This window comes from Ascidiella aspersa, chromosome 9 (assembly GCF_963924565.1).
Source record: "Ascidiella aspersa chromosome 9, kaAscAspe10.2, whole genome shotgun sequence".
Lineage (NCBI taxonomy): Eukaryota > Metazoa > Chordata > Ascidiacea > Phlebobranchia > Ascidiidae > Ascidiella > Ascidiella aspersa.
The window spans coordinates 19315889-19342937 of record NC_139455.1 but is presented as its reverse complement, the minus strand read 5'-3'; the positions used below and the strand labels follow the sequence as shown (position 1 = coordinate 19342937).

The 27049-nt window shown below is 36.8% G+C and overlaps 1 protein-coding gene across 1 annotated transcript; it reads right to left on the bottom strand.

The window, feature by feature from the left end:
* Window positions 1–73: 73 nt before the first annotated feature.
* LOC146133456 (histone-lysine N-methyltransferase EHMT2-like) lies at window positions 74–27049 on the bottom strand. The gene is made up of 31 exons (XM_083396510.1): window positions 26823–27049; window positions 25989–26174; window positions 25581–25750; window positions 24975–25049; window positions 24435–24555; window positions 24277–24346; window positions 23857–23896; window positions 23711–23736; window positions 23365–23473; window positions 22553–22643; window positions 22396–22475; window positions 20953–21072; window positions 20655–20681; window positions 19577–19705; window positions 19037–19125; window positions 17771–17878; window positions 16302–16469; window positions 15460–15633; window positions 15196–15262; window positions 14005–14175; window positions 13062–13146; window positions 10168–10364; window positions 9030–9119; window positions 7738–7866; window positions 6342–6479; window positions 5431–5565; window positions 4031–4224; window positions 3054–3219; window positions 2376–2551; window positions 1565–1686; window positions 74–855 (listed from the first exon to the last, which is right to left on the bottom strand). The coding sequence occupies exons 1-31, from the start codon at window positions 27007–27009 to the stop codon at window positions 779–781; spliced, it is 3717 nt and encodes a 1238-aa protein (XP_083252636.1). The 5' UTR covers window positions 27010–27049; the 3' UTR covers window positions 74–778.

The following is a 27049-nucleotide window of genomic DNA, read 5'->3' as shown; positions in this document are numbered from 1 at the left end:
CATTGCAAAAACCTCGCTAAGCTTTGATTTGCAAACAGAGATCCAACAATAACTAGCACTCGAGTCTGCGGTTTCATTATCAACGAAATCAATCAGTTTAAGGGAAAGCACACGAAAAAGTATAAAACACAAGGCGGAAAAACGCTATAAGACAAAAACGTTGACTTTTAGCCGTAAAAATGCGCACAACAATTCTATTTGACACTTCCTGAACAGATAGGGCGTTCCAAAACATAAAAAATTGCCTTAAAATGAAACAAAAATATCTTAAATCCCACGTCCGCAACATTATTATATCGATTGATTTTATAATTTTTTTTATTATATTCTGGAAACGTTTTTTTTTTGTCCAGCAGTTTTTTTCAACTAAAACATTGGCGTTCTATTTTTCAATTTTACAGGCTGTATAACGATGGCGGTTACTTTACACACAAACAAAGCACTGCTGTAACCATGATGACTTAGGAGGGTAAAAAAGAACATCATTCGCGACAAAAATAGTTTGCGGTCTATGAGGAATATTATATTCGGACAGCTGCATTTGGTCAACAACAGAGGAGGGCGACTGTTTTAAACTCTAACGGTCACTTCGGTAAACGTGTCACATAGCGCGCGAGGCAAAAAGCGAAAAAAAAACATCGGTTGGTCAAGGGTCTGCAATTGAAGTAGATTACTTTTGCCAAGTTTGCAGTAAACTGTAAATAAGGAAGGGTGCGATCGTCGGCCGCGAAATGACCTCCGAATTCTCCTGGGCAACAATTTCGGCAAAATATTGAAATCAGGTCTCCTCGTTTTCCTCGTCAATGTCTTCATCTTTGTCCGAGTGGTTCTTTTCCGCGTCTGCTTTTCTTTGGTCTAAAAATAAAAAAAAATAAAAATTAACAACTATAGTAGTGTTTTGTACGCATTTCAAAACTCCAATTTAGCACAAACTGTAACAGTCCTTAACTGCAGACAAAGGTCATGCGATCAAGTTGAGCGACAAATAAACACACTCCTCTCATATGAAGTAGAGGGGCAGTGTTGTAATGATTTAAGTCAATGAATTGATTGACTGGCTTTAATCGACCTTAGGTCATGGTTTTTAAAAGATTTGACTTGACTTTAGTCGTTTCGGTAACGTGACTTGATAAGAATTGATTTATTACGTCAATTGATTTGATTTGGGTTAAAATTAAGTGTTTTTAGTCGACATTATTTTATAAAATTTGGTTATGTATTTCAATTTGTGCACGTTAAACAATTAGCTTTCCATGTTGGATTTCTGTTATTTTTTAGTTGAGTTGTTGCTAATAATCAGACAAGTTTGCCAATTTTGATAGTCTTAACGTTTCATTTTTTTAATCGATGAGTTTTGACTTAAAGTTGACTTGCTCTAAAAATAACTTGACTGAGATCTGGGCACCTGGAGACTTGGACTGGGACCTGACTTATAATTTTTTAATGTTTGAGTCATTTTAATACTTTAAATACTCAAGTCCAATACTTAGACTGAAGTTATTTTACAAACGGCTTGACTGCGACTTATATTAAAATGACTTGATTAGAGACTGGTAGAGGGTACCTTCTCTTTCTTGCTCGGCTTTCTTCTTGTACACTTCTGCTGAGTACTTGCAGCGTGGTGAGCGGCACATGCAGGTGAACTGGCGACACTTTACGTCCCAGAAACGGTCGCCGTAGTCGAACCTGAGCCGAAAAGAGATGCGTTACGTTTGGGCTGCTTGTGTGAGCATTTTTTGGCAATAGTACATCTTTCGAGATGAGTAAAAAAAAACTGGATTCAACTTGTTTTCAAGAATTGACAAGTTTTCAAGAACAAAATATTTCAAAATTACAGCAAATTTTACCTAAATTTTGTTAATCTTTGGAAGTTTTTGTTTGTAAATAAGAATTAATTGTATTAATGAAAGCAAATGGCAAAATTACTACGATTTATTTTAGTAATATTTTCAACAAATGATATATTTAAATGTTTTTTGAGAAATGGTACCTGTTTGGACTCGGAATACCATTACTCATAACAAGGCAAACTACTCGTAAGGCAAATTATTCAGTTGTTTTTTTTCTAGTAAATTTTCCGAGTATAGTTCTTTTGGCACAAGATAATTTTCCCAAGATGGGGGTTAGGGGCGGGTAATCGATGGATTAGAAAACGGGTTAGGGTTGAAAATATTAGGAGAGTTGTGATTGGGTTTGATGTTAGGTAAAAAGTTGTATATGCCTTATTCAGGCCATTTAGGTCTTCTTACGATTTAGATATTACGATTACTATAGTTATTATCCCATTTTGGCTTTATTTCGACTGTGTTTTTGTCTGACGCTGATGTTGTTCTAATATCGGTCTCATGACTGGAGTCCACTAACTAAAAACTAACCCGAGTTCCTCGTAAGCTTGTATCTCCCTGGTTGCGAAGTAGGCCAGCTTCGGGAACCTGATGTCGTGATGTTCGACGAAAACCCGTATCGGAATCAAGTTCGGCTCGCACAGGTGGTTGATGAAGCGTGACACGTTGCCGTAGTTACGAGCATCGATGCAGAACATCTCGCCGTCCTGTGAATAAATAGATTTACAATTTTGGTCGTACATTCAGTGAAAAGGATTAGATACGCTTGCTGCTGTGTATAAAGAAACAGACAGGTCATTGGCAATAACTTCGTACAGTAGATTTCGGCAAGTCAGTCATTGACGAACAAGTGGTTGCATTTTGGCGACCATTTTAAGCGCATTTGCTGAGAAGATCAAAATGACACGGCATGCGTAGCGTTTACACAACGTAATAGCGCAATGCAAATACAAGTTTTAAATACAATGATTTGTTGTACAGAACAGATAAAATACATTGGTTTAATCATAAAGCCTTAAACAGGTACCTATTATCTCTAATTGGTAAATAAGTCAAAAAACAAAACAAGCCACAAAAACTTTAATGGGGTCTCCTAAATTTTAAGAATTTAACCCGTTATGAGACGTTTGAAGATTCGGTTGAAATAAATTTTCGTAAAAAACATATACAAAATCCACTTATAGTTGAGGCACAAGCGACTCATATTACTTTGTTTTCGAGGTCGAACAGATACGAATCGTCCTCTCTGACGTCAGCTTCGGCGTCGGAAATCACCTCCCCCACATAATCGCACACGAAGGCGCCCTTAGGGATTGTCTGAAGCGCCCGAAGGCCCCAACCGCGCCCGTGCGTCCTGTATACCTGAAGTCGGTACCTGAAGACAACGCGAGAGTTTTCGGACTTGGCACCAAAAGCACAGATTAAAACAAATTACTCCCGAACATAAAAAATATAAGTTATATAGTGTTGTTGGGCTCGTACACATAGAACACTCCCGCCCAGTGGCGAAAATCTGTCTTTTTACAGATGTTTCCACATTTCTAACGCTACAAACGTTTCCATTTTTTGAAATGCTAATGATATTTCTAATTTTTGTTTAAATGCTACAGATATTTCTAATGGTTTTACATGGTACAGATGTTTTCATTTTTTTAATGCTATAGAGGGCACCCGTATGTTTTACTTTTTTAATTTAGAAAAAAGCTCGAAACACGCGTTGGATTGCACAATCTCCTACTCACACTCTCACAGTATCTTGTACATTTGATACTAAAGCGAAAATTTTACCAACAGTCCAGCAAATTCAACCTAGCTGAATGTTAAAAAAATATTAATACCCGCGCTACCTGCGTTATTTCTGTTAGTCGCACCCGGCACCCAACCACTTAAATTAATGTATATATATATATTATTTTGACAGGCATATTTCCTCCAAAACTCGAAAATGATAACTTGTCTGCCTTGAAATATTTACATTTTTTTTAATTTATAGGTCGCGGCAATATAAGTTTTAAAATTTGGTACTGCATGCGCACGTCGGATTAGAGACTCGGGTAGTTTTATGTGGTCTTACTAGAGTTACGAAACAAACCGACTCCGTCGAGTCCTACTCGGACTCTGCAGCCCTGCTTTTGTCAATGTGTTAACATCAAAACATGGTGCGAAAACAAAAAAAAATTACCGACCTTATCCCGTTCTGCACGACCCTGTTGGAGCAGGTGCGACTGCACTTGCACATCTTGTTGCACTCGAAGATGAGCGGCGGCTCTGAGATGTCGAACTCGGGCAGGAGAGTGCCGCCCTTGGAATACCAGCACCTCTCGCTCATCAGGCCGCAAACGCAAGACGAAGACTCGCACTTGTCGTTACAACCGCAAGACTGGTGGGAGAAAATGACAAGGTTTGGTAAGGAATATGCCGAGACACTCGCCGACGCTTGTCAGGCATGTTTTTGCGTTACATTTTTTTAAACTAACAATATAACTTTAAACCTGTAAGTTTAAAACCAGAGTAGGACCAGGATAAACATTTTGTTAAGGATTATATATTTTGCCTAATCTGCAAAGCTGTGCTGTGTGTATGTTTTTTACTTTACTTGTAGGAACTGACGATGCCACTATAGGCGAAATATATATTCCTATATATTCACTTAATCCTGGTCTTTAATTTTTTAATTTTTTTAAATAAATAGCAGTGTATGTCAAGACAAACAACGGCCAGGAAATTTTTGGAAGTCAATTTTTAGCCAACGACATGGCTGCACTCTTTGCAGATTGCTTGACAGATTTACCAGCCTATATGACTGTATGTCTCAACCTTTTTTCGGAGCGCCCCAAATACTAAGCGTGCCTATTAACAGCGAAGCTTTAGCCTCCCATGCAGTTGTTTTTAGAATACTTTCCGTAGGCTTCGTAACATTTTTCTCAAATTTTGAAGAAATCTCGCTAAGAAACCATTTAGACCCAATTTTCGGTCGCGACCCATAGGTTAAGAAACATTGTTTTAGCAGATTAAAACGCAAAAGGCATAAAAAGAAGCGCTCGGTTCAATCACCAGACTTATATTTTATGGACGTGAAATTTCCACGTTGTTACGAAACACAACTGTGCTTGATCACGCGCAAACTGTTGCATTTTGTCTCGGATTTCAAATTGATCTATGTCAAACATTTGGAGGAAGACAAGGCTTAGAAAAGGATGTCCTTCAGAAAACAACTATTCATGTTTAAATCTGATTTTAATACGTTAAGACAGTTGTTCTCAACCAGGGTGTCATTTCTAATGCTCAAGGGTGACAAGAGATATTTGAGAATCACTCCGAATTTCATTTTCGCCCAACTCTTACAACTTTTTGACATTGTGCAGAGTTGATGTGCGTGGTTCCGTTTGTTGTGACATTCTAGTGAGTAGTGATTTACCTACGAAAAAACCTTGTAGGGCTGCTGTAATCTGTTTATTATTTTAGGGTGCCTCAAGCCATAAAAGGTTGCGAACCACTGGGTTAAGATGTACTCCAATATCAGCTTTGCCTATAGTAGGTAAATATTGACCAACTGTTAAGAATAAACATTACGAAGTTCGCCCACCTGAATTCCGGATATGACTGCGTTAATCCTGGTCTCTTGCGACTTGTGCACATTCTCAGTGACGTAATGGAAGCTGTTGACTCCACTGGTGGGACACGGAACGTCGTCGACCGCGTTCACGCACGCAATCGGAATCTGCAGCGAACAGAATGCGTTAACGGGGCTGCAACTCTTCGTGAATTAGCCGTAGTTTTAAATATAACAAAACGTAAAACTACAGTCTGAGAATTTACCTGAAAGAACAGCCTTAGTTCAAACCTAATGCAGGTGTGCTATTCCTGACATCGATAAAATAGATGGCACGCAAAAAAACGACTGTTTTTGGAATTTTTTTAACCATAAAGAAATATCCTCGAAGGCAATTGTTCGCCGATCTTTATATTTCAATCGACCATGTTTTCGGGCGGTTTTGAAACAACTAAGCGTATTATATCGAGTACCTTCGGAAAGTTCTTACCGAAATCAGTTGGCCTAATAAAAGTGGCAGAGCAAGCAAGGCCAGGCTAGAAAAACAACCAGCCTGCGATTATGTTCGAACTCAAGCCATGCCGGGACCGACGGCCACAACAAATGCAGTATATACTGCAACAACTGTATAATTTATATAAGACTATAACAACTGTATAATTTACTCAAGAACATGGCCGGTAAATTACTAGTATATAATTCACAGGGACTACCAGTTGCCATCATATGGAGCCATAATGCTATTTGCCGACACTTCTCGACTCGCTCCTATCTGAGCCTGTGTAGCTCAGTTTGTTGAGCGACGGTCCCGTTATGGCTGAGGTCGTGAGTTCGAACCTTACTCTTAAACTAGAAAAAACTATAGCTCTTAAACTAAAGCTTTTCCATTTATGCATTTCTAAAAAAAGGCCAAAACGCCAAAACCAAAAGCGACGGTGGCTTACCTTGTCGTAACCGCGCGACATGTCGGCCGATAGAATCCTCTCCCTGTTAAAGGGAACGAAGTCGCCTACGTAACAAGCCTTGCGAACCACACAGTTCGTGTTCAAGGAAGCCCACGAGTGGCTGCCGTTCTTCGCAACCTACAAAAAACAAAATTTATGTGATCTGGTATAAAAAAAAACGGGTGCATTTTAGAAAAGTTACTGCGTGTTCCATATTACAGTACAATGTGAACTATCCCTAAGAAATTTCAATTGAGTGTTGACTTTTTTTAAACAACTATAGCTGATTAAAACTATATTCGACAGCAATTTTTGTAAGAAATTAAAAGTTTACGAATTTAATCTATCAAGCACTGATTTGTCTAGTTTAAGAGTTTAAATCGTACTGGCGGCTGCTATTTCCATGACTTCGCCACCACAAAAGTCCTTGGTCTAGTTTACATCTATTTTTAGGTAGGTCCGGGTGTTGAGTCCAACGGAAGGCGTGAAGAACAAATCATAAATATAATACAAACGTGTTTACGAGTTAACGTTTCAGAATAGACTTTGGTGGCTAACAGTTTATATGTTCTGAAATTAGTTTTTTTTCTCGTGTTTCCCTTGTATGGCAAGCTGCAGAGGACACTTCAACCAATCAACAACTAAATTGGGAAGTCACATTTTGTTTCCTGATTGTCCGGTTTACACATTGGCTAAACTACAGGCAGTTAGATGCCTATGTTAACCTTAATTCAGTGGTTCTAAATCTCATATTACAGAAAGGCTTACCAGTGGTTCTCATATACAGACAAGCTATTCGAAAACACACTGTACAACTAAAAAATATTATGATATTGACCTACTGTCCTGCTGAACTTATAAAAAAATTTGGTATTTAGCTATTCCAAAAAATGAACCGCGATTTCTTCTAAAAACTCGAGAAACATTTCAAGATTTTTTAACAAGGGCTGCGGGGTCGGAATCGGTTTGTTTTGCTGAAGTCGAGACTCGAGTAAGTAAAACTACCAGAGTCCCGAGGCCGACGGGCGTATGCGCAGTACCAACTTTAAAAACTTACATTGCCGCCAACTGTAAATTGTAAAGGCGGAATAACATAAGGTTGATATTTTCCAACCATGTATTGTGAGTGGATGAATTTTATAGAAAATCCCTACGAGGGATGGCTAAATATTAAGCTTAATATGGGTGAAATAAAGGATGTAGAGTCGCACCCGGATCGGGATTCGACGAAATCGCACATTTGGCCGGAGTCGGACTCTGGTTTATTTTATTTGCCGGAGTCGGGCGCAAAAGCCGTGAGTCTCGGGTTATTTTTAACTGACTCCGCAGTCCTGGTTTTAACGCAGTTACAAAAATAAAATAATTTAACCAACCAATAACGGATCGGCTAACTCACGTCAGTGGGCGTTTGTCCGTCCTTATTCAGCAAAGTTGCATCTGCGCCGGCCGCCAAAAGCGCGGTCACACACTCGTAGTTGTTCTCACGTGCCGCTATGTGAAGGGCGGTGTCGCCGTGAACGTTGCACTGCAAAAACACGAGAAAAACTTACACAACTCGAGGAATATGTCGTGCATAATTATTATAAAAATACATTTTACGTATTGTTCTTATTTCGAAAATCCATAGGCCAAAGTTAGAGGAATAATACTTTACTTAAAATATGTAAAGAAGCGCATATTAGTTTTAAGGATATTAGTTGGTAACCAGGATTAAATCTTTTAGTTTGATTAAAATTTTGGGTGATTTTTACAGTTATGCTTACCGCGATTAATCGATGAAAAATGTTAGATAATTTGTGGGAAAGCCATATTTTTTAAGTACTTGTTTATTTTATCCAGGCACTTCCATTAAACAACAATGCATAATTGCATAATGCACATGCAATCGCAGGTTCTGTTTTTTGGTTGGATATAATCAATTACGATAGCTATTACCAGGACTGGTAATTTAGCTAGGGAATAAACGACATGCTAACTTCGATAAGACCATAGAATTTGGAATTATGCTTCTGGGCTGTTAAAATGGCAATCGAAAACTTACACACAATTGTTAGAAATATCAGCAGATTAAAGATAAATGTGAAAACAGGTCCAGGGGAAGGCCAAGAAGCGATTCCCCCACCAAACTGTTATTTTTCCTATACTTATTTGCTAAAAAATTTAGCGCTTTGTCCGAATCTAAATTGTGATTTAAGGATGACTTTTCATTTTCAAAAAACAGTTTTAGCCCAACGGCGCTGTACGTCTCATCGCAACCTCAAAAATTAAAGTTTGGTGAACTTAGACGATAAAAAAGCATTTCTCGCTTTGCGCGAATCCATAACAAATTTTTAACGTGGCTGTAGCATTGTTAGTAACATATCTCCAAGCAAAAACTTAAACGCCCTGTGTGGTGTTCTTGAGGCTAATTATTTATGACGTCACGTTTAGATTATAACTTTTTGTTTTGACGTAAGTTTGCGATGTCACGTTATGACGTAAGGTTAGAATGTCTTCCCTGAAAACTGTTTCATTTCCCGCCACAAGCCAACCAAATATCCTGGATCCGCCTCTGGTGAGCAATATAGATGGCTGTCGTCAAGGACAAACCACTGGATAAAAGGATCCCGATGGATGTACATTAGCTTGGCAAATGATAAAGAAATGCAACAGCCATTGCATGTTTGTTGGAAGGATTTTGCTACTTACGTGGTTGATGTCGCTGTGAGCTTGGATACACATCTGGACGATCTCGAGGTTACCAGATAAGGTTGCCCACTGCACGCAGATGTTGCCTTCCTACACAACGGACAGCAATTCACATAAAAGTAAAGAAAGTGTACATCAGCAGTAAAAAGGCAACACCGAAAATTACAAATTGAACTGGCAAAATCAATACGAGCCGAGATAATGTGCAATACGTGTCGTACAGTCGTACTTTCAAAAAACATATTTTCCTAAATTTACATTTCAGTCGTTTTGAAAACATGTAGACCGTAGGGCTGTAAAGTTTGAGAGAGGCTTTTCGAGGAGGCACGACAGTGTAAGATAAAGCTTTAGAAAGCCTTAGAAATATCAAAAATCAGGAGGGTTATATAGATAAAAAACGAGGTAAAACTTAAAAAAAATCTCCAACTCGTCGATGGGATTTTGCGATTTCGTAATGTTTTTTCTTCTACTATATGCGTTTTGGCGCAGATCGCGGTTTCGATGAGTGAAATACTCATCCCAGGGCACCCAAATTAGTGGTCTACAACAAGATTTTGGCGTTGCGAGAAATGCTATATCAATTTCACACGATGTGCAACATTATAAAGTGCATTTTTTTAACTTATAAAATTAAAACAAAAAACACAAAAACAAAAGTTTTCCGTTTGTTAGTGAAGGGTTGTGTGTATTGCAATATGAGAACACAGCCCAATCTGAAAAATCAACCACGTCGCTGGCCTGTATAAATACCTGACGACCCCCTACAAAACAGGCCCCTAAAAAAATGTTACTATGAAAACGCTACAGGACTTTACATAGATTTTGCAAGTCGAAAGTGTCGGTTGACTTGGTTTCCCGTCTTTAATATACAATTTAATTTTACAATTTAAACTTCTATTTAAATAATAGATAAAATTTAGGCTGAACAAAACAATAACGTCAGAACTCATGTTAATCTAAAACAATATTAACAACCGTTAAAAATATAAACATATTAAGTTATACAGATCAACTATCTAAACAAGTCTGTGACTTCTTCACGGCACAACATAGCGAATTTCCCAAAACCGCACTGGTTCTCTGCGCATGCCAAACAACAAAAAACGCAAAAAAAATAACGGGAAAAGTAAAAACTCGCCTTGTCGATGATATTCAGGTCAGCGCCGTGGTAGACAAGGTACTGTGCCATCTTGGTGTGGTTGTGTTCAGCTGCCCACACAATTGGTGTCCAACCACCATCGTCGGGCGAATTGACCTTGGCGCGACCGTAGGTGATCAGCAGGTGACAGCCGTCTATGAAACCGTCCTTGGCGGCGTGGTGCAGGCAGGTCATGCCTGTAAATGCAAGCAAATTGCTTTAATTTTCGGTCGCAACCAAAGGGTGCTGTAATCATTCGTCGGTTTACTGCATTAGGCATATGTCCGATACTTGACATTTTATCCCAGGACCCGATTTTTCGGACAAAATCACTGCGATTCGATACAGTGTCAAACGACGTGATTAATATGGTCAACCAAAAAAAAATAAGTTAAATATGAAACGCTCAAATGGAATTTTTTATTTAGGCTAAAATTTGCCCTGGGGATAGAAAAGTTTAGTTACCTCCTGTTTTAACATTTAAATAAATTAACATTTTTTAAAATAAATTTGCCTTTTAAGGTATAGAATCACTTCGTTTGATCACAAATCAGGTCGACAATTCTTGTATTAATTTGCTATCGGCCGATACCGATACCACCCTAGTATTGGACGAATAGCCATAGGAGCACTTAGCACCGGGTTTCGGCTTCGAATCGATATTACCGGACATCCCTAGACTGCATAATTAAAGAATATAAAATCTGTTGCCCGCCGGTATTTAGACCTGTCGGTAACTATTCATTTCACGTTTTCTATAAAAAAGTTAAACTAAAAACTGGGTTATTAATTACTTCGTTGTTCATTTCAATGCCGAAGTCAAAAAAAACTACTGTCCAATCGCATCTTAAATATTTTATTACTATATGTAAATATACAGAAATTAGAAAGGATTTAAAGACAAACAACTTGGTGTTGATGTTGAACAGGCTATTAGGCATGCATTATTTGAAATGGTACAAGGACAAGGGCCGCGTCCTGAAGTTTACGTTTGTAGCGTTTACACAATGCGATGCAAAATCTTACGACGAGGCTATCATTACACACCTCATTAATTTTCTTACATTTAAGTTAGTTTACTAAGCGGATAGCATGTGGGGCAGATCAAAAAAAATTAAATTAAATTTACCCCGTGATCGAATTAATGTTTACATAAACAATAGAATGCTTATAGAAATATTTAAAAAAAATCGGGGTCGTAACCACAACGCCAAAGGATTGATATTAAACGACTAAAAAGCGCTTTATCTATATCAGTGCGATTTTTACGGTAACCGTTCAAAAAGCCGCGGGCTTTTCGAAGGTTCATTACTCAGCGTACACAGTGGCATTGTGTTTTCCGAGGTACAAGCGGTTTGGCTCGTACATGCGGCGAAGCGATCGGGTCAAATAAAGTTTACATTTCCCGCCTGGATCCGTTTACAAGCGCGCGAGTGAAGCGACAATAGCGAAAATCGACCCAGATGCTAAGAAACGCAACTTTTTGCAGCCGCCACATTGCAGTGCAGGAGCGTACGCGTGAAGTGGCACTGACTGAAATTGGGTCTACGCCTACGGGTACAAGATTCTCCGTGATACTTTTTTTGTCCTATCCAGGGGTTCTTAAAATCTCTTTTTTACCACGTTCTTTGAAATATACCTAGGTTTTTGGGCATTGAATATTTTTATAACAACGAAATGACAAGACGAAACGAAATTCGCAAATATTAATTAAAACCAGGGCTGGGGAGCCGGAGCCGGAGCTGGAGCCCGGAGCTGGAGCCCGGAGCCCGGAGCTAAGCATTTTCTCTGGAGCTGGAGCCGGAGCCGGAGCCATTATTATTATTTTTGTGGAGCTGGAGCCGGAGCCGGAGCCATTTTTATTATTTTTGTGGAGCTGGAGCCGGAGCCGGAGCCCTTTTTATTATTTTTTTGGAGCTGGAGCCATTTTTCAATTTGTGGTGCTAAAGCTAAGAAATTATATTTTGTTCCATCTCCAACGTTAGTTAGCCAAAAGCAATTTTTAAAACTTGCCATTGAATAAGTGACTGGTGGCACCGGAGCTGGAGCCGGAGTCATTGGGTGTGTGTTTGATGGCTCCGGAGCTGGAGCCGGAGCCAAAGGATTTGAGTTTTACGACTCCGGAGCTGGAGCCGGAGCCATTTAATAATTGCCTGATGGCTCCGGAGCTGGAGCCGGAGCTAATGCTATTTTACGGTGGCTCCCCAGCCCTGATTAAAACTAAATGCGTGCTTTCCAACATTTAGCGAGCAAAGGGTATTGATCAAACCCACGCAAAATGCAACTGGATGTAGGTATGGACTGCTAAAATGGAGTTATTTTTGAAGAAAAAATATACATATTTTTAATTTAATAAGCAGTGTTTTTAAATAGGCCTACACAGAAATTTACCAACGAACCCAACAAATGCCCTTAGAACCCAGTTTTATACGGTGGAGGTTAGGGTTTTTCGATAATATCGGACCGGAGCCAATATGCGATACCAAGTGATCAGTACTCACTCGATACTAGGGGTGGTATCAGTGCGTGTCCGAAGCCAAATTAACGTCAGCCAGGTTAGCGATCCAACGATGCGTTTTTCACGTTGGAGGTATTTTGTTTTACAAAATAGTAGATTTACAATCACAGCTAACTACGTTTCCAGCGTTAAACGAATATTGTGCTTTGTAGTACCCAGCAAAACAAAACGTTTGAAGGTTTCAGTTTTATATATTTTGATTATTCGATCAAACACGTCATTTGATATCGGATCGGATCGCGGTAATATTTGCCAAAATATCGAGTATCGAGTATCGGTATCGGAATAAAAAAAGAGGTAAATACCATTTCTATAGTGAAGGTTTTAGCCGAGCTGATTCGAGATAGGAAAACAACTTTTTAACTAAAAAAATCACCTTCTTCGTCCTTCACCGCTGCATCTGCGTTGTTGCCGAGCAAGTAAAACATCATTTCTTTCATCTGCCTGTGGAGAGCCTCGAACTGGAAATAAAGATTCGTCGTTGTAAGGCAGTTGCCACCAACTTTTATCATAAAGGGCCGGGAAAGCGTAAGGCCCGGCGATAAAATTTGGTGTTAAACAATATAGGCTTCAATATTATTTATTGAACGAAAGAAACACACAAATTAAATTCAACAAATATAGTAAGATTTATAAAATTGACGTTTAGTTTAAAACTTCATTAAAATTTTGTTTGTATTTCAATAAGCTTATTAATAGACATATTTTAGCTTCATTGAGGAAACATGCCTCGGGCAGAAGAAAAACCCGTGACCCCTAGTTTGGTGACCCATTGTTGGCATGTTAAAAACTGTACGTTAATTTAAGGTGGAAAAACAATAGCTGCGAAAACAATTATAAAGCGTACATAGTTACATACACAAATGTCATGTAAAAATTCTACGTTTTTTTCGCTAAACGTGAAGCTTTAAGAGACATATGTAGAGCGAATTGATTTAAACAACATACGAATAAATGAGAAAATAAGCGGATGGTATTTCACATACCTTATTTGCGAATGTATAAAAAAAGGTATATTTAAAAACGGCTAAAAAATATGATTGTCACAATATATACTGAAAAACTCGGGAACAAGAATATAGCCAAAATTTATTATTAATAAATCTATTTTATAAAATTAATTAACTAGGCAAATTTAAAGTGTTTATAAATAAATATTTATAAGTTTTTATTTGTTAAATCGCATTTTAACAGTTATGTGCTAATTATTTTTATCAAGTTGTATGCATTTTTATAGTGTCGTTAAGTAGTTCATAGTTTTTTGCCGTCAGCAAGAAAAAAACAACTGGCAAATTATTCCAGAAGCCTCAGTGTTTTACCAGTGGCGTGTCTTTGCTCTCGTTCTTGGAATTGACATCGGCCCCGCACTGAACAAGCAGGTGAGCCATCGTAACGTTGTTCTGGTCGACCGCTTCGAACAGAGCTTCGGACAAAACTAGGTCGTGCTCGCCGTTCCTGCTGTAATCGCTGTCGCACAGCATTTGCATCGCCTGGTAATAGGATAAGACGTGATTTTATTACAGCGCCACTGAAATGTTGTTGTTGAAGTGAAGAATTTCTTTCTATCCAAAAGGCCCTATTCTTTCAATGGAACTCTGTAATCAAAGTTGTGCAAACTTCAATAATTCATTTTGGGTGAATATTATGTTCTGTCCTTTAAATGAGAACAAATTAAACGGCCCTGCTCAATTTACTATTTTTTGCCAACCATAACTATATGTAAAAAAGTATTATATAGCTTGGGTACACTATGCACGGATCTGTAATGTAGCTTGATAATAAATTGCAAAGCCAAAAAGGTCGAGTAGATCGACAGCATCTTGATTAAACATCAACTGAAGATGATACAAGCTCGTATCGAAACGTCTTAATCAAGATGCTGTCGATCTACTCGATCTTCTTGGGTTTGCAATTTATTATCAAGCTATATTACATAGCTCCCATGGAAATACAACCATGAATATTTGATTTTTATGGCTCACTTAGCTAAAAACACTCCCGACCCCTGGTTTAGTGTATTACCCTTTCCTGTTAGAAGCCAATTAAAACGGCGGTGGGCAGAAAGGGGGAAGGTTTGCGGTAAGGTGATTTTTATCCGAAGCCTACAGAAAGAATTTGGGCATTTTGGAGACAATACGGACTTGAAGTGATTTCAGTCGAGAGTTTCGGTTATAAAACGTCCATTTTTTATTTGCAGCAATATGATTTTACAGCTTTACCACAGAAAACACGCGTTTTGTTAGCGCATTTGTTATTGATGTTGAGCAAAAACAAAACTACAAAAACATGGTGCAACAATACAGTCATATACCCTCCAAGCATTGCGATTGCGAAATACGAATCACGCCATTTGGAGGGTACTGTGACGTAACAAGCGCGCTTCAGGTCAAACTGCTGCTGCCGTTGAACATTACAATTTTTGGTTTTGTAAAAATCATCGGTTGCAGTTACACAGGTTGAAATTGTGGTTTCCGACAGATACTACGACCAAGTTTTAAAAAAAGAATTACCTTGAGGAGGTCGTTTTGTTTGACGCACTGTAAGAAGGGCTTCTCAAGGAACTTCAACTTTTTCGATCTACAACGAACAAATAGTATGAAAAGTAAACATAAGCAAAACTCACACTCGCGATTCAGATAAAATAAAGTACAACAGGCATAAAAAAGTACAAAAAAAAAAGATTAAAAGTTTAATTTTCCCATTTTTTTAAGGTGACAATTCTGTTTTTGGACAGCCTAAAAAAAGTCCTAAGCAATGTGTTTAAAACAACGAACCCGGCTTCGGTCTTGAACGATTCGAGAATTTTCTCCAGCTCATCCCGTTGGTTTCCGGGGAATAAGGTTGTCGTGTTGATCGTGATGCCAGAAGGAAAGTCCACCGTTATACCAGGGATCCTCTCTGAATCGAGGCGGTCCTTCACGTTGTAGCACATTCGCGCGCTGTGGCCCCTGGAAGTAAATACTTGTTGCTACGTATTAAGGCATTTGCGATGGAATCTGTTTGAAGTAAACGATGTTCGATTACACCGGTGTTTCCTAACCTGCTTTCGCGGCGGCCCAAATACTAAGCGTATAACAGTGTAACAGCGAAGCTTTGGCGACCCAATTCTATTCACTGAACTTTTCGTAAGCTTAAAGTTATCAAAATAACAATAAGACAATTTAGCATTAATTATAAAAATTAAAGTTAATAAATACAAGCCGTTACTCCGAATTTTTAAGGTTTAACTACTGCAGTCGGCGACCCAACGCTTATTATTCAAAAGAACCGCATCGTAAAAAATATCTAAAACAACTTTATTAAAAGACAGAACACTGTACATTTATGCCAAAAACGGCATTATTGGTTCTGCTAAAAACTTTCAACACAAAGACAATAAAAAAGGTTTACATATTAAAAATATCAATAAAAAAATCAGGATACTATACAGTCCACATAAACTCGGTGTTGTAAAAAATGTAGTGAATAAAGGAACAACTAACATGGCTGTAACGTGTAAACTATGCCTGAAGCAATCGGGAATAAAAATGTGTCACATGAATAAAATATGGAAGTGTTGGAAAAGCCTTAGATCCGAATATAAACCATAAAAATACTTGCATTATTATTTTCTAACCTGCTTTCGGCGTACTTGCGCCTCTCGATCTTCTCGGCACTCTGTCCGGTGTGGATCCAACGAAGGTTCTTGTCGTTGTTCGGCTGCAGGTCGACCTCATTCACCTTTGTACAGCTGCCGCCACAGTGGGGACACTCGCCCGGACGCCCGAGCAGCACCATACAGTCCCTGCACACAAGAAGGGGTAATTAATTCGGCCGTTTACCATATTTTAAAGCCATCTCTATACTACTAGATAGTTTCCGGTTGTTGATTTTCGAAGTATAGAGTAAAATGCGGTTGAACCTAAGATAAAGTCAGCTTTTACGACTCACTTGTGCGATATAATTTAAGTTTTATTATAATTTACGATCCAACAACAAATAGGGTGTTTGGGGGGTAACTGTAGTATTCTATCTTTTAAAATAGTGGTGTAAGATATTTTTTAACCATTAAACCTTTGTGGTTCTTTTGGATTTTACATTAAATGCTATTTTGCTAACCTAACGAGTTTTCAGATATCAAAGCCAACTGTACACGCACTGTCCGATGCGGCGATGTTTTAATGTTATTGGGTAACGGGTCTTCGAAAACATGATTTTACCAGAATTAATCGCATACATTTTACGGTCTTGGTTTAGTTTTTCGCCTGAAGTTAACGATTGCACACTAAGCGGTTACGCAGCTGGCGCCTGGCAAGAGCGTGACAACGCACGTGTTCGCTTAGCGTCTAACTCTAGGACTTTTTGGATTGGTTGTTTCTAAATAGTTTTCTATACTTTACTATTTATGACGTCAATATTCAACGACGTCAGACGAAAAAGAGGAAAAACCTTGAGTTAAAAATTCAGGACCCCTTATTTTTGGATTTCTTCTGTAATTAGGAGAGAGACCGGTTGCGGGGCTGAATTTTCTTCGTTGTTTTTGTGGTTTGTGTGTTTATATAACAATTACAGTTTTGCTTCGGAACAACCAAGACAACCATAGATACAATTCCTGCTTTAAAATAGTTTCAAGGCTATGCAGGTTAAGAATATATAGTAAACTGCATTCATCCATTTTTATTGCCATAGAACTGTTTTTGTGGCCTAATTAAACTCAATAATGTGTAAATGTAATAACCTGTTTGTTATTCAACCATTTGAAAAAAATGCCGATATAATCAGAACTTTATTTATATTAGTGAATTGCCAAAATGTATTCGCAATAGATTCAATCTAATTTGACATCTAGATAGCATCATTCATTTTATATTTAACAGGCGTAAAGTGTGATTTAAAAGTTGAATGATTAACCATTTTTTTTTAATTCAACTTTTTTTTTAGTTTTGATCAAATTAGAAGGTAAAATAATTAATTAATCTGTTCTAACTTGCATTTGAAAAGGCTGCATCCCGACCGTTACGTTTCGCATATCGACAAAACTTGCAGTGTGTCTCACGCTTTTCCTGGTGTATTATATGTTAGAATAAGAAATGAAATTATTTTTACCTGTGGAAACGGTGAGGTCCGTGCTTCGTGTTGAAGCAGACCAGGAAAACTCCACCGCAACAGAAAGTTCCGCAGCCTGGACAACATTCGTGACGAATCATTCGCTCCCTTAAAAACATATGTTAATGTGGTAAATTGAGACCCATTTTGTAAAACCTAATGTTGTTCGGCACGTCAAAAGAACATCTCGATTGGCCTTCCCAGCTGTTTGGTATATAGATATTTTCTGTTTTATACCCATTACAATGATGAGGTATACATTTTTTTTAAGACTTGCATATAATAGTATAGTAAGGGCTTAATACAGGGGTGACAAACCTATTTGCTGTCGCGGGCCACTTTGTCAGTTATCGCTGAGTAAGCGGGCCGCACAACTTTTTACGCATATTGTAAAAACTGTTAAAATCATAAACAATTGTTCATCAAACGAAACTAATCAAAACCCATGCGAAGCTCACACTCAACTAGTTACTATTATTGCATTTGTACTGAAGTTACTATTGCATTGTACTGAAGTAGCAACAGGCTCATGGTGTTGAATTATTAGTATATTTTATGACGCAACAATGATATATTTCATGACACAACAATGTTGAATCCTGAATGGATGGGTAATGTATGGATTTACACAACACGTTTCTACGATTCCTGCATGATATACGCGTTATTTTTATTATTTTTTTAATCCGGCTATCAGCTTTTGATATCGCATCGCAAAGAGTAGAAGCGGGTCGCTTCGCGGGCCACACAAAATTCTTTCACGGGCCATTTGTGACCCGCGGGCCACGTGTTCGTCACCCCAGGCTTAATAGTATATTAAAGGCTTAAGGGCTTTAAGAATTTGTGCTTAAACACCTATCCTTTCTAATTTTGAAAAAAAACGAGTTTTTTGGGTAATGGAGAAGGATAATACTTTAAGTTCGTATAGGTGTTAAAATTACGGACTTGCTTTGAATCACAATTAAACATATGTGCAAGAATTATAGAAAAAACAAATCAAATTAGTTTCTTTTCTGGAAAATGAACAAGACTTTCTTTGAAACATCAACCACATTGTTACCTTTGGTTTTAAAGACAAAAGGGCAAAACGTTTTCTTTTTACGTCTTTTTTTGCATAAATACAATAAATTTGGGAAATTCCAACATTTATTCATGTAATTTAAATATCTCAACTGGCACAGTATTACAGAATCCCCAATAACGTTACTTTGACAAAAGTAAAAACATATTTTGGGGACAGGGTCGTTTAAATTATTATCGCCTTACCTGTGATCGTCGCACAAACCCAGAGCGGGTATTTTGCTGGACGGACGTAACATACCGGGTTTCTTCACTGGCATGTGACAGCCGTATAACTGAAAACAAGTTGTTGATGTAAATTAAAAAGAAAGGCAAAATCAATGATAAAAAAACAGGTTTCCCATCAGCATAAGTAAAAAACTAGTTGCGATTCACAAGCCAGCCGTTGATCAATTCAAATTTGATGGGGTGAAAGCTGCCTAAAAGTCTAATAAGAATATAGTTGGTGCAGACTTAGTAGTCGAATTTGGATGCTAAAAAATTTGTCGTTACCGAAAATGACTGGATGTCCGATATTTATGTGATGTTGCTTTTTGTTTTATTTCGACCTAAACTAATGCGTGCCAGTTATTGAAAACTAATTTAGAAAATCCTTCAAATTCCACATTCCGGTTCAAATCTAACACAGAAAAGCGAACACAAATAAAAAAAATCCGACAATGCATTTTTCTGAGTTAGTGTGCGGACGTGAATGACTCACATCAACTGACCGACAAACGTACTTACCCTGCCACTGATATTGTCGACCGCCATGCACTTGATTCCCACCTCGAGGTTCACTTCATGCTGTGTTTGTGCGTTGCAAGTGCAAAGGGCTGTGGCCTGCATCAAGGTCGTCATTTCCTGTTTAAGGATCTGCGCGCCAAAAAAATAGAACTCGTTCTTAAAATCGTGCTTTAAATTACGTACGGCCGAATATATGGGATCCATAGAAAAAATATAAACGGTTAAGGGTTTTAGTGAGAAATTAGTAATTTGACAACGAAAATTAACTAAATTTTTACCGCCACGACAGATTCTGTCTCAAATACCCAAAAATGAAAACCGAAAAAAATCGAAAATACAAAAATACGTTGTTTAAAGCAATGAAATCTTGATAGGTCAAAATTTTCTTAAAAACCCTACTTATTGTGCAACGATTGCATAACAGACATTGCGTCAAAAATATAATAAATTATAACGACTCTTCGAACAATAGTAAAAAAAGAGGCAAGTTTATCGAGTATAGGCAAAGTCGAGATTAACAGAAAGTCTATACTTTGTTGCAAACTCGTACGAAATTCACAAGATTCAGTTTCTACCAAGATGAAAATGTAAGCTCGATAAAAATACATTAATGCAGCGTTTTGAAAAAATATTTTTAATTTCGCTGCAAACTGATTAAGAATATTTTTAAAAAAAGGGCAAAAAGGCGGGAAAAGATTTGGTCTAACTCTAAAGAAACACTCTCAGAAACGCAAAAGGTTAGTCTGGTACAGGTCATATTATTACGGACGGAAGCGCATCCCAAATGTACCGAAATGGCATATAGTTACAACTATATAGTTGGCTAAGCGAGTGCTTGCAATTAATATGTTAATTAGAAAAGCTGTGTTTTGCTGCAGAGACAATTTATTCCGCCCATTTAAAAGAGTGACGAAACGTAAAAACTACTGTATGGCCATATAAAGTGGTGTGACGTTCTCGTAGCAGTTAAAACTATTTTGAAGTGACAAATCAGAAAAGTAAATACGCTTGTTTTAATAAAAACTATAATAAAAACAACTTATACTATTAAAACAAAATAAATAAAACTAAAACTTACCCCGAGTTGACGCAAACCAACTTGTTCCTAGGAAAAACAAAACTAAGGTTATTTAAATAAAATCGAAAAAAAATTGGTAAGTATAACAAAAGAACCTTTCCTTCTTAAGTATTGATCAAATACAAGCATTTTTCAAGGTTTGGCATTGGCTATCGCTAATGAATTTTAATAGGCCGCAACTATTAAATCCAAATATGTACAGTTAACAGAAGTGGACATTTTGAGAGACTATTGGAAAAATCTGAGAGAGCGTTAAAAAAAACCTAAACAAAAATCCGGACCACAAGATTTGGCTTACCCTGGCTTTGGACATGTCGTTGCCATTGACGGTAGGAGGGATGTTTTGCGAATCTTTCTTCACTCCGTTTTGCTGTTCTGGCAATGGAGACGACGAACCGGAGCTGCTGGCCGGTTTCATCTTACAAACAAATACCGTAGATTAATGAAGGAAATGCGAGATGAAACATTTATTGGTTAAAACCTGGACACGCCAGTCAGCTATAGCAGGGTGGTCCAAACCCAGGCCCGTCATTGTTTGCGGCCCGCGAAGCACTGTGGAATTATTGCAATACGTACCGTTAAGCGTTTTAAAAAATCTATCAAGTGACCAACGAAAAGTGAGCATACTGTAATTGTTTGGTTATGATTACATTTTTCCGGTTGAACCATGAATCAAACCAGTTTCCTATCACTCACCAAATTCGAACCAAGGACGTGGCAAGAACGCCTAATTTTTGGTACGTGTTAGACCGGTTTACGAGAAGCTGAAGTGCGTCCTTTATGAAAAAAATGCTGTTTTGCGAACGTTTTAAAGTAAATGTATGATAAAATATATCGCGCTCCTAGAAAACATTGTTTTACAGGTTTTCTCTGTGACTTTAGGCTAAACGCCCTCACCCTTACCAAGATGCAATTTCAGCCAAATTGATCTGGTTAATAAAACCTTTTTGCGAGAAACGATAACGTCTTTGTAATTTAGCGATTGTGTAGTATGCAAGATATCTCTTAAAATTTTAGTAAGATGCGCGCACGGTTTCCGCAAACATTCTACGCTTATAAAATGCAGTCTTTTAAATTAAAAGTGTTGTCAAATACGCAAATTTTTCGCGCTTCGCGCGCAATATTTTCCCAATCTTATAACACTCCATATCATTTGCGCACAAGTTCAACGATAACGGCAAGTTTCTGGAGCTTTTTGTGTCTTTGACGATGCTTTATGACGCCATTTTTAAACAATTCATGCCCCGACCAAACGAAAAACGTTGATCCGCTCCTGGTACGCATGTAGCCTACTTTATGTGGCCCGCGATGCAGTCAACCTTGGACCACCATGAGCTATAGTATTCTTGCCCGCCTAGATTCGGAATCGACTGATAATAAACATTTCAATTATATCCACAAATTTCAGTTTCGACTTTGTCTTCAATAGTGAAGTGATCGCTAAAGTTATTTTGTCTTAAATTTTCTTAAACATAAATTAAAAACTAGCAAGTAAGCGCGCAATTATTTTCATTTTTAAAATAGCGTTCCCTGGACAATTTATAAGTTCGTTAGTAAACCATTTTAAAACAAACTATCGTAAATTACTATCAATACAACACAGTTTTGTAACAAATGGCCGCAAATACTCTGAGGAAAAATAGGAAAAATTGCAATGTGTAAAAGGTTGTGCTCGGGCCTTACCAAGGCTAAATAAAATATTGAACAATTGAGAATAAGAAAAAAAACATTCTCGTCTTACCTTCTTACTTCTGGCACTCCATGGAAAACTTTCCCTCGAAGTTTTTTTCTTGACATACTCGACAGTGGGAGAATCGTTGCCTACATTGGAATATTAACAACGCACATTTAATCGCGAAAATGGATTAGTCTACATGTTGTAGCAAAGCTGTATTTACCGTTTATAGACGGTAAAGATGCATTTTCAATAGAACTGTCGTCATCTTCGCTGTGTTTCCTTTTGTTGCTATTTAAACCGTCTGTTTTTTCCTAAACATGTAATCAAAAGGTTGGCATTGTAATTGACATAACATGGGAGCTAAACTACGGACCGCGGGTAAATTAATCTGCCTGCGGCATATTTTGTCAATACAGATAAAGCAAAGTTAAAGTGCTGTCGGATGCAAATTCTAAACTAAACGTCGATGAAATTTTGTACGACATACATTAAGGCTGACTACAGTTTTTTATTTATTCAATTTAATAAGGAAGTGTTAAAAACGTTTTAAATTTATTAACAGTAAATATTCGTAAAACTTACTTGAAATAAGAATACTCATAAATTATGGATTAATGCCTAAAATCTAATGTAAAAGCACCGGGTGTTTCGAAAATGATAAAACTGACATCAGTTAGTGTAATCGAGATTGCTGTGCAAACAAGGCAATACTAAAAAAAAATCTAGTCTGTAGTGATTCGAACTCACAACCTCGGTTCAACCGTACGACCGGCTGCGCTGCGGAGGCCATAATTATCAGACGAGTCCCGATATTACCACTTGACGTCAGGTTATCAGACATTCCTATTGTGTACTGGTCTGCTGAAAGTTACGGCTATACTCCCATAATCGACTAGACTCGAATAATCGTAGGTCAGTAAGCACTTTGGCAGGGTTAATCATTGGTCGGTACCACATTGGCAAGGTTAGTTCACAGTGTGTGTTCCATGGCTGAATTACTGGAAATGCCTAATAGTATGAGTAGGATCTTACGGCTGGTTGCTGCTCCACCCTTGCCCGCAGCTGACTTTCAATACTCACTGCTCGAACTCTGTTTGGAATCGATTTACGTGCCCGGTGAAGTTTGCGAGGAGGTGAGTTCCTGTAGACAGAGAAATTTTAAACTTACAAAAAAACAGCAGCAGCAGCAGCAGTATGCTTTCATTTATGAGAAGTTTTTTGATAAACTAAAAAATTAAAGGAAAAGAATTAACTGATTGCTTGGTATTTAGTTGCTTCACAATTGGAATCAACTCATTTAGTTTTTTTCCTGAAATAACTGTTTTGTTCCTTCAAAAAATAAGTGACTAATTTAGTAATGAATTAGAGTAATACATACGATAGTGTTGGAGACAATTCCTGTTCCTGTAAAAAAAGTAAAAAATGTATTTTTAATTTTATATTCAAAACAGAAAAAAAAAACATTTTATGAGAAAATGTAACGTTGAAGTTTACTTTAATCAACAATTTTGCACAATTTATTACCTCAACAACTGGTCCCTTGGGTTTTTCTGTGTTCTTTAACCTAAAAATTTTAAAAGAATATTTAATTAGGTTAATTTTGCATCTTATTTTTCTTTCCCTGAAAAGAGTAATACAGTAAAGTTGCATTAGACTAAACAAATTTATATTTCACAGAAAAAGTGATGCTAAAAAAGCTACCTCCCATCAATAAAAAATAATATAACACGGAAGTGAAAAATGTATTTTCAAAATCTCCTCACGCACCAGTACCACCATAGAAACAAAATTAAATTTTGACATGAACAAATTAACAAAAAATAAAGAAAATAAAAGACGCCCAGACGAAAAAAGCTCAGCATGATATAGGTTTGATTAGAACTAAACTGGTATACCGCAATCAAGTCACAATGAAACTTACCAATGTAAATTAGCCAAACTTACTTGTTGGTGGCCTTATCAGAAGCAGGTGATTTGATTTCAGTGTGCTTGTCTGGTATCGTAAATCGTGATTCTAAATGAAAATAAGTCCAATTATATAATTTCAGATTAAACATTTAGTAAAAGTACATGATGCACAAGTTTGTATATAGAAAGGGTACCTTTCTTTTTTGGCACTATTTTAACCTCTGGGTCAGTTTCATATCCGGCATTTTCAACCACTTCTTCTTCATCACTTGTCACATCTGACCAATCGGAGACAGGCTCACTCGTAGATTGTCCCTAACAAATAAAATATACCACCTTTTTATTCTAACACTGTGTTCCAAAAAAGGTCTTTGCCTTTTCGCAGAAATTATACAATAACACTAAACAACAAATCAGATTCTTGTTCATCACCAGAAAAATTTTCAATAAATTTCTGAACAGTGCAAGCGAGGAAAAATAAATAAACCACATTCAAACACTTCTGACAGTGGCCTTGGAATGGTGTTTTAGGGGGGCATTGTTATATTACAGTTAAAAGTTTGGGTATATAGAGCTTATATTCTTGTAAATATAAAGCTTATATTCTTGTTGAAATTTATGAAAATGTAGCTTTCAAAAACAGTAAGTAGTCGTATGGTCAATCTAAACCCATTTGTATAGACTCACCGTTACGACCACATTTTTATCTATATCAAAGTAATTTTTTTGCCTACCGATTTAACAACCTTCTTTGAAGACATCGCTTGACAAATTGAGCTAGTCCAATTTTTGTCCATATGTGCAGACACCTACAACAGAAATTAAACTTATTAAAATGAATATTCTAACGGTATGGTATACCTTCCTCAAACATATAAAATTTAAAATTATTTTTAAAACTTAAAACTTGTATATATTATTTTAAAAAATGTTAAATATTTCTCTATATATATAAGGAAATATAAAAATCCTTTTTAAGATTACAATAAAAAAACTGTTGTTAGCATGAAGGGAACAATTTAAATTTTACATATTATGTGTTCAACAAAAGGTGTAATATAACTTTTCAAAAACAACTCATCATCGTGTTTTTGTCTACACTTTAAATGTGAAAACAAATGTGCAAGAAACAAGCACCTGCCATATACCTGTAGAATGCTGTTTATATATAATGCAATATTTCCACACAAATTTTTAAAAAAAATTCAAGTTATTAAAAGACTTTTAAAAGACAATTTGTAGTTGTTTAAAGACCTTAAGTTGCATAAATTAAAGCCTATTCAAATATTTTTGGAAACACCAAGATTTTTTTTAAGACTTTGTTTACACTCCTAACCTACCGCAACCAGCCTATTGTTGCATTCTGGTTGGCTTATTGTATGATAAAAGTCTTCAAGCGACACACGGTTTCGTGCAGCCATCTTGCTAAAGATCTGCTGAATTTTCTGTGCTAGTCCAAGAGGTAGGGGATCAAGTTTTGTTAAAACTCCAATAAAATGATGCACATCAACTAAAATGGAAAAAAAAATTTAGTTTATAAAATACTGCCAAACTAAGGTAAAGATTTAAAAGTTAAAAGCAGGTAAATTGCATGTCTAACATTAATTAGAAAAAACATTACTTTGTTGCACATCACAGGCTTTAACTAATCCATACTAGCTTATATGATGGTTCTAGATTACTTTATATTTGATTATCAAATATATACTACAAAAACAACTGTAGAAAATGTTGTAATGTTTAATGACCTGACGATTCAGGATTAATATAACCACCCTTTGGGTCTGTCATTCCACAAATTTTGCGAATTCTTTCAGCCATTGATTTGTCTGGCTTAATCCAAATCACTGGACATCCTCGCAAGAGAAAACAATCAACTTTTGATATATTTTTGGCAGAAATACGAATACTGAGGTCTATTGTTGTTGAATTACCTAAAACAACAAATAAAAAATGTATAATAAAACATAAAAAACTAAGTGTTTATCCTATATTTTTTGTTAGAAAATTTATTAAAATTTTTATTAAAATATGGTTTATTTTCTTTAACAATTTAATAAATAAATGCTATGTATTTAAAAATTTTTTTTTAAATTACTTCTCTCAGAAAACTTTAAACAGTGTTTCTTAAAGTGTTGAAAAGAAATTTCCAAAATGAAAATGTTAAACAGTATTGTTAAGCAATGCACAGTGTTGTAATCAAGTCATTTTGAAAACTTTAGTAGAAGTCATGTCATTTTGTAAAATAAGTCCATGCGATTATGAGCAATATTGTCACAATGCAACATATAGCAGCAACTTTATTTATGTGCAAAATCAGGATAAATAACTCTATTTTATAAAAAATGCTTATGAAAAACACTTTCTTTCAACGCAAGTCATTGGTCCTAAAAAGACAAGTCAAGCCATTTGTTCAAAGACTATAAAGTCTAGTAAAGCCATTTTGCCAAAAAAATTGGGAGTCAATTGATTTGAAAACAGTGACTTTAGTCTTTGGACAAACTAAGAGTCAATTGATTTGAAAACAGTGACTTTAGTCATTTACAACAATGACAATGCATACCACCAACAATTCAACATACTTTGCTTGGCTACGCAAAACTTCACTCCTTTTTCGCTTAATTTAAATGGAATGCTTTGAGTTATTGGTGGTTTTCCATCCAACCTTGGGGCATCATCGGAAGGCTTTTTCACAGAAAAAGTCCGCATTGTCCCAATCCGAATTCCAGCGATTTCAAATTCTACCTCCTCAATGGTATTTAACTCCATTTTAAGGCAAGGTGTACAACAATCAGTAATTAATCATCAA

Bases quoted from the DNA above. Each gene is read 5' to 3' on its own strand.
- LOC146133456 (XM_083396510.1), bottom strand. From the start codon at position 27,009: ATGGAGTTAAATACCATTGAGGAGGTAGAATTTGAAATCGCTGGAATT. The intron at 23,737-23,856 runs GTAATAAATTGT...CTTTTTTTACAG, and splicing joins CCAAGGGACCAGTTGTTGAG to GAACAGGAATTGTCTCCAAC. The intron at 20,682-20,952 runs GTAAGCCAAATC...TGTTTTTCCTAG, and splicing joins ACGACATGTCCAAAGCCAGG to GAACAAGTTGGTTTGCGTCA.